The 10,934-nt window shown below is 36.0% G+C and overlaps 2 protein-coding genes across 5 annotated transcripts; one reads left to right on the top strand and one right to left on the bottom strand.

Annotated features, from left to right (window-relative positions):
• The first annotated feature begins 684 nt into the window (after positions 1-684).
• On the top strand, positions 685-3,384 carry LOC113328653 (wall-associated receptor kinase 5-like). The gene is made up of 3 exons (XM_026575694.1): positions 685-1,539; positions 1,643-1,834; positions 1,931-3,384. The coding sequence occupies exons 1-3, from the start codon at positions 696-698 to the stop codon at positions 3,223-3,225; spliced, it is 2,331 nt and encodes a 776-aa protein (XP_026431479.1). The 5' UTR covers positions 685-695; the 3' UTR covers positions 3,226-3,384.
• Positions 3,385-5,367: 1,983 nt separating this feature from the next.
• Positions 5,368-8,418, bottom strand: LOC113328929 (70 kDa peptidyl-prolyl isomerase-like). Of its 4 annotated transcripts, XM_026575923.1 has the most exons (12): positions 8,262-8,418; positions 8,078-8,164; positions 7,678-7,938; positions 7,514-7,591; positions 7,302-7,382; positions 6,995-7,189; positions 6,782-6,868; positions 6,501-6,667; positions 6,290-6,412; positions 6,059-6,205; positions 5,836-5,963; positions 5,368-5,736 (listed from the first exon to the last, which is right to left on the bottom strand). In XM_026575923.1, the coding sequence occupies exons 1-12, from the start codon at positions 8,410-8,412 to the stop codon at positions 5,634-5,636; spliced, it is 1,608 nt and encodes a 535-aa protein (XP_026431708.1). In that variant the 5' UTR covers positions 8,413-8,418; the 3' UTR covers positions 5,368-5,633. The 4 variants fall into 4 exon arrangements, 3 of the variants coding, with proteins under 3 accessions (XP_026431708.1, XP_026431707.1, XP_026431709.1); XM_026575922.1 differs by having other exon boundaries at positions 6,782-7,189; XM_026575924.1 differs by having other exon boundaries at positions 6,782-7,189; positions 8,078-8,154; positions 8,262-8,391.
• Between the last annotated feature and the right edge of the window lie 2,516 nt (positions 8,419-10,934).

Raw genomic sequence — 10,934 nt, 5'->3', positions numbered from 1 at the left:
ATTGTAGCTAGGTAAATAAAAAAATTTCCCACCACAGTTATATTATATTATTTTCCCTTTTCATTTACTCATTTTGTCCTTATTGTATAGGCGGAAATTTGGATTTTACTTGTCCTGCTTGATAGGCAAAGTTCTGTTCCCAAGATAATTTTTTTTCTACACAGAAAATAACCGTGTTAATAACAAGACAAGATATAAAATAAGAAAAAAAAAAATTAAAGATACTTTTCTTAATATGATTAGAGGATTGACCCACTCCGTATAGTAAGGGTAAATAAAAAAGCCTAAAGCCTGAAGGTTAAATTATAGCCATAGGTAAAGAAAGAAAAAATTCTCCCCCCCCCCCCATATGGTGTAAGTTTCGAAATCAGGTGCAGTTTCCAAACAAAATGCTTGAATGGAAATATGGCTTGCCTTGGGCAAAACAAGTTGTCTCTAGTATATTGAAGGTGCCCGGCAACAGCCCTTTGATAATTTAAGTTGACTTTTGTTTCATATTTTCCAAAGAGAAAAGGTTAAAATCAGTGATCGCGAAGTTTGTGGCAGCCACTCAATGGTGTGTGAGCGCATAGATGGTTATAAGTAACGTTAAGATGTTTGATGTTTATTACGGAGAGAAAATAAAATAACCAAATTCCTAAATCATGGCTCTGCAATTTCCTGTAAGGTTTCAGTGTTTTTTATTGCTACTGTCGATGTATTTCGCATCTGGAGAAATACCGATGAATGGTTCCGAAGTAATAAGCAAGCATGGTTGCCAAAATCAGTGTGGGAATGTTCGCATACCCTACCCGTTCGGTATTGGTCCAGGTTGTTTCTTAGACAAAACTTTTGAAATAATTTGTCAGAGTTTCCTCGATTCCACCAAGCCAGTTCATCTCCCAAATTATAATATCTCAGATATATCAATACTCGACGGACAGATGACAACCGAAATTTACATCGCCAGCGATTGTCCAGGTAGGGAAATACCTGCGTATTATATGACAGGTGGGTTCAAAAAATTCACCTTCTCTGATACAAAAAACAAGTTCATTGGTATGGGTTGCAATACCTGGGCATATCAAAAGTCAGATGATAATGTATCTATTAGTACTGGATGTTTGTCAGTCTGCGATAAAATAGAAGATAGCACTGATGGGTCTTGCAATGGTGTCGGTTGCTGCCAGGCCTCCGTCCCAGCTGGACTACATTTATTAAACTTCAGTGTTGGAAGCATGTATAACGCCGGTAGAAGCTTGAGTTTCAATCCATGTAGTTATGCTTTTATTATTGAAGGAAAATCGTTTAATTTTTCTTTGTCATATTTCAAGGATTTCCTAAATAATGGATCTGGAAGTGTTCCAGTGGTTGTTGATTGGACGGTTGGTTTTGAGACATGTGATGTAGCTAAAAGAAACTTGACGAGTTATGCCTGTGGACCTAACACGGACTGTATAGTACCCGCAGGCAATAAACTTCAAGGTTATCGATGTAATTGTAGATGGGGCTATACAGGGAATCCTTATCTTCATAGTAGTACATTTGGTGGTTGTCGAGGTAATATTTACTGATTTCTACTACTAGTACTGATTTGATATCACTATTGCAGAATATATATATATATATAGAACTGAGCCTTCTTTTTTTCTTTGTGGGACAGATGTGGATGAATGTAAGGAGATATGCAAGGGACCCGGAGGTAAATGCGAAAACACAGAAGGGAGCTACAAATGTGTTTGCAACAACGGATATAGTCATGAAGTCAGAGATAATATCACATACTGTATTCCCGAGAATCACGGTAGTCTTCCAGGGAGTACTCAGAATAATAACCCTAACAAGATTGTTGTCGGTAAGCTGTGCTTTTGAATGCAGCATACATTTTTGACAGACTTTTATCGCAGACGGGTATATCTATTAAGTTCTTTCAACTTTTTATTGCATGCAGGGGCCTGCCTTGGCTTATTTCTTCTACTTCTGAGTCTTGTGACTGGGTTCTGGATATACTGGGGTTATAGGAAAAGAAAGCACATGGAAGTCAAGGAGGAATTCTTCAAGAAAAATGGAGGATTGATTTTAAACAGACTGCTTGATGAACGGGAAGAGGATGTCGAGGCTAGTAGAAATGGCAGAGTAGAAAAGAAGCATCGATCAGTTGCTACAATATACACTGAAAAGGAGCTGAGCAAGGCGACTAACAACTATCACGAAAGTCAAATTCTTGGACGAGGAGGTTTTGGTACGGTGTATAAAGGAACCTTATCAAATGGCGAAGTGGTTGCTATTAAGAAGACGAAAATAGTCGATATGAACCAAAACGAGCAATTCATAAACGAAATTGCGGTTCTATCACAAATCAATCACAAAAATGTGGTTCAGCTCTTGGGTTGTTGTCTAGAGAGCGAAGTTCCTCTACTAGTTTATGAATACATTGCTAATGGGACCCTTCACCAACATTTACACGAACACCGTGAGAACCAAACCGGTTCTGCTACTCTTTCATGGGAACATCGGTTAAGGATAGCCTCAGAAGTTGCAGGATCATTAGCCTACTTGCACGCTGAAGCTTCCATACCCATAATCCACAGAGATGTCAAGTCAAGTAATGTACTTCTAGATGATGATTACAAAGCAAAAGTTTCAGATTTCGGTGGTTCGAGGTTGAATCCTACGGATCAGGCTCAGTTAAGTACAGTAGTTCAAGGTACTTTTGGGTACTTGGATCCAGAATACATGCAATCAAACCAGTTAACAGACAAAAGCGATGTTTACAGCTTCGGCGTTCTTCTTGTGGAATTGCTAACAGGAAAAGCAGTATTTTCTCCACACAGACTTGAAGAGGACAGAAATCTGGCAAGTTATTTCCTTTCTTCTATGAAAACCAACAGACTGTTTGTGATTCTTGATGATAGTTTGGTAAGAAATGATAATGAACGAGTCAGTAGTGTACGTGGGCACCAACAGATCCAAGAAATGGCTGAACTAGCACAAAAATGCTTAAGAGTGAAGGGAGAAAAAAGACCTTCAATGAAAGAAGTAGCAGTGGTGCTTCACGGATTGATGAGGATGTCTTCCAGTAATCCTTGGGTCTTGGATGACGATGAGGACATAAACGATACAACAAGCAAAGAAGAACGCATGCTCTTGTTAGAATCAGCTGAATTGCTATCTTACCCAGATAGCATAACAACAATTGGTGACAGCAGCAAAGGTATATCAGCCTTGCAAACTGAGGGACGCTAATGCGTATATCTTGCGCACATTTAGAAGAATCATTTTCCTATTTAGTAGTGTATGGTAAAAGTTACTTATAGGTCCAGTCGTCCAGACTAGAATAAACTATGCAGTGTTCAAGTGTATTCTCCTTTGTGCTAATACTCAATTGCTAGGGTGGTTATATTTTATGTTTTGCAAATAATTTATTGGACTTAATTTATAAAAAAGGAAAACCTACGGGCCTATATATTCCATTAATTAATACTCGATTATTTAATAAATTTTCTTAAATAATATTTTTTACATTTAAGTTTACAACGAAGCAAAATGAAAAATTAAAGAGTAATTTGAAGAATTTGATGTTCTACAGTATTTAGAAATTAATTATTTGATAAAAAATTTCTCTATAAGTTAATAAGATATTAATTAATATATAAATTAATTATTATTAATTTATCGATTAATTAATATTTCGCTTAATTAATAAATTCTGGTGGTCCTAACAACATTAATTAATAATATGATTTCAGGTGAATTTCCTCTGCTGTGGTTAAAAGCTCAACAAAGCTTTCTTCTTAAAACTTTTGGCCCCACCAAACAATATTTAGACCAATAAAATCTTTTAAGAATATTTAGACCAATAAAATCTTTTAAGAAAATTTAGACCAATAGGAAATAAGAGCTTCTGGCCCCACCATAAAATAATTTCTTAAGTAAACGAATAATATCTTGAGTAAAAAAATCTTACCGCCATAGTCAAAAATAAGACCTTGAGTAAAAAAAAGAAAAACAATTATGGGTAAAAGAAAAAAAAAATACTTCATGGGTAATTTTTTAATTTTTTTTTTATCTTTCAACCTGTTTATTAGTTTATTCCCTTGGAAAAATAAAATATATCTTGAGTACTTCGCGGGTAAAAGAAAAAAATATCTTGAGTAAAAGAAAAATATTTCATGGGTAAAAAAAATTATCTTGAGAGGAAAAAATACTTCACGGGTAAAAAAGAATCCATTTTTATTTTACGGGTAAAAAAATATTTTAAAAAATCTAACCATGAACCATAAGCTTATTTTCATTCACCAATACGTACTTTTCTCTACAAAACATTTGGGACCGTGCAACACACGGGCACAACAACTATATATATCCCAGATTTTATTTTTCTAACCAAAAGTTACACCCCCAATGAAACATACATATTTTTTGCAAATATCTGGGCCGACCGACAGGAAGCCCGAAGAGAGGGAGTCCCTTTTATGACCACTCTTTTGTAAAATGAAATCTAACACAAATGTGCAATTTGATTAAAAAAGATTGGATTTGATTTCCATGTGATTTTTTTTTGGTTACTTTTTCACTAGACAAAATTTTCCCTCTGTTTTAGTCAAATTAATATAACTCCTTATGGATCCTATTCTTTTAGGGGTATAATTGGAAAACAAACTTTTGTATAACATATCTAAAAATCGCTGCCTTGAAATTTATAAATTTTATCTCGTTAAAAAGGTTGTAAAATAATTTACGCAATGAGTACAAACAACAATATCAAATTTAATGTGTGTACGAAAAAATTCAGAGGTATTTATCATTTTAGGCACAATTTTAGAAAATTAAATGTATATATCCATTATGCAAACCACCACAAAGAATACGTAATACTTTATGTAGCCATATTTTGGTTTACGCATCAACTAATTTTCTTTTGCAACTAATAAATCTCCCTCTGTTTCAAGAAAAGTGAGTCTTTCACTTTGGGCACAATTCTCGAAAATTGAATGCATAGCCATTATGCAAACCACCACAAAAGATACATAACACAGCATGCAACCATATTTTGGCTTATGAATCGACTAATTCTCCGTTCTAGAAAAGTGATACTTTCATATTCCGTTTCAAGAAAAGTGATACTTTCGCTATGTTTCAGAAAACTTGATACTTTCCCTCCATTTCACAAGCGGAACGAATGTATCATTTTTTCTGAAATAAGGTGAAGTATCATTCTTTCAGATTCTTCTTTGTTCGAACCTTCCACCGTGGCAATGGTTATACTAGTTTATTGAGTTTCTATTGTAGGTTGTTTTGTTCGTTCACGGTAACAAATCAAAAAAAGAAATTGTTTTTGCAGAGATAAATTTTCAAATTGGAAACGGAAAGGAAAGAGGTGTATGGTTGGACTTGTGAGACTTGGATGAGTAATGCATCCGATCCAAGTCCTTGTGAAATTATTATTGAACAACCGACAGCAACAGGAAACTCACAGTATCTAGTTTGTTGAAAGGCAGAACCACGTGTGACGAACACACATCAATGTCCGCAGCTAATTTCAATTCCCTAAACACCCAATAACCCTATGGGAACAACGCGATCATTATGTTGACGTAGCGAAACACTAATGAGCACACCCTAGCTGGTTGCGCTCGTATTATCCAAAATCTCTAATTACCCTGTCTCGAAAACACTGTACCAAAAATCTCTGCTTCATATTTAGCGTACTCCTTCTTCTTATTTCTTAACTTGTTGTACTCTAGCTTCACTTCTCTATGCATTCAGAAAAAATAGGAAAAAATGCCATTTAATAAGAACAAGTTCTTATTGCCAAAAGAATAGAAAAATGAAACAATGCGGCAAGGCACAAACCTGTTATTTGGATTAATGGAAAGAGCTTTCTTTATGTCAATCTCAGCTTTTTCTAAATCTCGGGTTTCTAAATACGATTGCGATCTTCGATATAAGGCTTTGACGTTTGAAGGATCAAGTTCTAAGACCTATCAAAGAATAAATGCTAACAGTATGAGTTTGATGCAGCACACTATATCATGCTAGAAGGGAGTGGAGTAACATATTTAAGTATAAAATAAACCTTGGTACAACATTTTGAAGCTTCAACGTAATCCCCGAGTTTAAGCTTACAAGCTGCATTGTTCAAATGACATGATATCCTTAATGCGTTTGCCCTCGTCTTTTCCTCGTCTGTGAAGGAGTGATCGAACTCCACACACTTAACTGCCTGAAAAAACCGTAACTCTTTAGTCTTAGCATGGAAATTCTGTTACGGAGCGCCACACACTATGTAATGTAAACGACCTTCAACCTTTTCATATTTCATTGACGAACACCAAAACTTCCCACACCTGAACAATCTATTCCCCTCATCTTTCTTTTTCTCGCAAGCCTCTAATTTTTCTGCAGTTTCAATTTTCCAGTGCGGTTTTTCCTATGCGTGAAAGACATGATTTAGAACACTATATCATAAGTTTGAAAAGTTAGAAAAGCCCCTTAGAAGTTTGAAAAGTTGAAAAAACCTTTGTAAAGCTAAGTAATTCGACATCGTAAATAAGTGTTCCGTTTGTTTGAGCACTACTTCTAGAGACTACTATGTTGGAACTGTACTCGGAGCAGATAGTTATAAGCGATTTTTCACCCTTTCTCATGGTCACAATTGCCCTGAATAAACCCTCTGGAATATGATCTGAAACAGTATTGCCAAAAACTAACCTCACTTCAGTAAAGAGGCAATATGTACATATATACAAGAGTTGGCATTAGCTTTGAATTTCTCAGAAGCAAAACACGGCGTGCATACCTTCAAAACATATAAATTCATAAGGATCATAGTCAGAGCCTTTGCTCTCGATGACTATTCCATCCTCGCATTCACAAGTGTATTTCACTGCACAACAGGAACAAGGTTTTGCATAATCAGACACAGGCAATGCCCTTGAAGATGATGTGAACCGGTAATTTCTTTTGTTACCGCGTCTATAATGGATAATGAGTTGCCAACCAGTAGGGGTACCTTTCACAACTGATCCTTCATTTGGGTGATCGAAACCTTCACCTTCTCTTAAAATCTTCTTAATCACTCTCTTGTCTTCTGCAACGTTAATGACGCTTTTCCAGGATATTAACTCAAGGTCAATTATCATATTTTGATTGGATTGAGCCCCAAATGCACTTCCAAATGCATCTTTTCCAACCTGTTTTATACCATCTGTATATAAACAAAAAAGATAAGCTTTGATTCCTACTCTTTGCACCTCATGACAGATATATTGAGTTTTTGTTGCATAATCAAGGGATATCTAAACTTTATATTACTTTACATGTAAATTTCACCGATAACTCTGCTTTCTCCCCTTTCCTCATTGTCGTTACGGCCTTGGCGATTGCAGGAAATAGATAACCTGCTCAAAGTAATAAAGGTTAAACAAGAAATGTACATACAAAAAATTTTAAAGAAAAGGGTCTTCAAATTTTTCTCAAGTAGTACAGTAGATATTAATACGGTAATACATTCACTCGAAAGGCCAATTACCATCGCAAACATAGAATTCAACACCCTCCTGCGACTTTGATATTAATGTTTGATCCTCAAACCTTGCTTCAAACTTAACTAAACACAAAAACAACAAGATTAATGTTAGATCCATTGCTCCCAAGTAGATAAACCACTTTTTTGTGGAGAGGATAGAAATATACCTAGCACTTCATCGGCAACTTTTGGAGTAGCCCATCCCTCGCCATCTTTTAGTATCTTTTTTAATATTCCACCATCATTTGTTAAGTCTCTGATGCTAGTCCATGATAGCAACTCTACATCGAATATTAGTGTGGCGTTGGGAGGTATGGTTGGCGGAGAACCCATTTCGCCATAACCCAAGTGTGGCGGAATCATGAAAACTGCCTTTTCACCTTTCTTCATTGTTGAAATCCCTTCATCCCATCCTTTGATAACTTCACCTAATATTCATATAGCAGCTGAAATTAAAATCGGACACTAAAAGTTTGGATAATCAAGTTTACGACAGTACTGAAAAATGTAAGCATTAGAAGCTGAAAAACTACCACAAGTCAAGTAGATAATTAGATTACAACGTACATTGTCCTATTTTGAATCTGAATGGAGTATGTCTGTCCCAACTCGAATCGAAACTCGAACCACCTTGGATACATCCACTGTAATGTACTAAAAATGAAAAATTCCACCATTTTATTCAAACATAACTGAGACAATAGAGAGATTTCAAACAAATAGTAGGATTTTGTCGAGTAAATTTACATACCTTCAACTTCATCTCCAGGAAATGGAGTCTTCCATGAAGTTCCCAGTTGAGTAACCCGTTTTCTCAATCCCTGAGTTCCAATTTCCTTAAAATCTTCACCGAGAATTTCATTTTGTGAGTACAGTTTGAAGGAAGACGTATCCAAGTCCATGGCTGTTTAAAGAATGAAAATAGAAGAAGAGAAAACAGAGTATATGGGGTTGAGTTGAAGATAAGCCGTTTCTGTTTTTCAGTTTTCTGTTGATAAGGTAGCGTAACATGGGCCCATTACTAAGAGCCGGAATGATCTAATTGAAGGTCCATTAAAAACAGAACCAAATTTTGGGGAATACTCTAAATTGGTGGGGGACTACTATTTGATAGGGTGTCCACCCTAAATTCTTAAGAGGTGTCCTAAAAGATTAGGGAATACTAATCTGCCTTTATTCTAATTAAGGTTATAATTAATCCTAATAACTCACTAATTTAACCTAATCTAACCCATTAAATTAAAACTTAAAAACAAAACCGATTAAAATCCGTTTCATTTCTATTCATTTCTTCTTCTTCTTCTTCTTTTCTTTTCCTCTTCTTTTCATCGTCGATTAATCCATCTTTATAAACATGTGTCGTACCGAGCAAACTCCAAGACTTCCAGGATCGAGTCCGGGACTCGCAAATATAATAAATCTCCCAAAAGAATTGGCAATTGATAAACAACGTGAAACCAAGTTGAGAGGCAAAATCAATCATCAAACAACAACCAAGAATTCTGATTCAAGTGATATGCAAATCCGCGGGTAATTTCCTTCATACCCATTCCTTTTAATTCGTTTTTCGTTGACGATATCGATTAAAATCGTGAAAACCCATTGAAAATGGTAGTTACAGTAGACATTTCGGCTAGGAGAATTTTGAAAACCCTAGTTTTTTCAATTAGAAATTTTGAAATCGATTAGAAATTTTTTAGGTAACCGAACTAGGTAGTTCGGTTAGCTCGCAAAACAACACCCTAGATATTCCTAACCGAACTTATTCTTTAGTATGGGAAATTTGAGTTCGATCTAGTCGATAAATGATATAGGTAACCGAACTATGGTCTGTTAACACCAAATATGTAGTTCGGTTACGTCGCAACTCATGCCATCTAACCGAACTTTTAGTTCGGTTATTTCACAACTCATTTGCCGAACTTTAATTTGCCGAAGTAGATTAGTGTCATAGGCGGATAGGCCACTGGGCAATGCAGTGAAGAGTCGAATCACCACCCCATCAAATCCCAATGATTAACTACTCCACTCGTTCTCATACTTGGCAGAATCTCACTGGCATGAAAGACCTTAAAATCCCCATATTTCTATGCAAAATCTTCTAAGATCTGCAGTATCAGTGGGATTTTGCCAAATATGAGAAAGAGTGGAGAAGTGAATCAAAAATGCTCTGTGATGATGGGGCGGTGATTGGACTCGTCACTGCATTTCCCGGTAAGATTGCCGAACTTTAATCTGTTTACAACTTGTGTTTGATTTAGTCCCATGTTATTGATTTATTTGATAAGAAAATATTATGTTTAGATAATATTGTGGTTTTCATTCATTAGGAAGAAAGGAAATGAAGAGGTTGAAGAACAAAGAGATGAATATGTAGAAGAAGAGCAGTTCGAAGAAGAAGGACAAGAGGAAGAGGAAGAAGGGGATGAAGATAAGGGAGATGAGGGAGAGGAGGGATATGAGGAAGAGGAAGAAGATGAAGAGCTAGCAATTGTTCCCAAACAATGCTGGGAGGAGAGTCGGTCTAGCCAATTGAATAAGGGTCGAAAACAAGGAAATAAAAGACATCGTCGTAGTGGCCGTGTTTGAATCCCTTATTTTCTTTTATTTTCATTTGGGTGTAGTTTCAAAAAACATCGTAGTTATGGATTCTTTGTGTTTTGAACAATTAGTTAGGAGTTTGGTATGTATAACACTTTTATATTTGTTTAAATTGCGTTTGTGTTTCAATTTTATATTTGGTTCATAAGTAGCGTGCACATTATCTTGAATGAAAAGGCTACAGGTAGAGTTCGGATCATTTGAAGAGTTTGAAGCGGTGAAATACCATTGTCCTCATTTTATCTACCTTGTCCATCTCTAGAGGAGTAAGCTTTGCCGCCATGAAATGTCCTTCAAGATGCTCCTGACGAGGGTGGTTATGACGGCCCTCCATAACCCTGTAGAGAACCCATCCACCCAAAGCTTTGTTATGATTAAATGATAGCTTGAGTGGGAAATTAATCTTCTTTGAGAAAGTTTTGTTCTTCCTATTCGTCTTTCCTTTATAAACATAACCCTTCCTCTTGTGGCTTTTATCGGGATCACCTCTTCTCTCACAAACCATTTCAAACCGTGTTTTGCTTTCTTTCCCATTCAAAAACTAATACGCACATGTCTTTTTGTGCATGTTGTCTAGCCCAACTCTTTGCCTCTTCCGGGTTTTTGAATACCAAATCATTCATGTAGTGATGGAATATGTCATCGTACAAAATATCTACTGGGGAAGGTTGATTTTCCATTGGTATTGGATCACATGCAACCTAGCTTATATGCGATCTAGCCGAAAATATTATCTGTATAATTTGTACCAAATAGTTCGGCAACGTTTTCTGAAAATACATAACCGAACTCTAAAAAACCTCCATTAAAATGAAGTTCGGTT

Source organism: Papaver somniferum, unplaced genomic scaffold, assembly GCF_003573695.1.
Source record: "Papaver somniferum cultivar HN1 unplaced genomic scaffold, ASM357369v1 unplaced-scaffold_114, whole genome shotgun sequence".
Lineage (NCBI taxonomy): Eukaryota > Viridiplantae > Streptophyta > Magnoliopsida > Ranunculales > Papaveraceae > Papaver > Papaver somniferum.
Note: the sequence above shows the minus strand (reverse complement) of the source record. Positions and strands in the feature narration are given on the sequence as shown.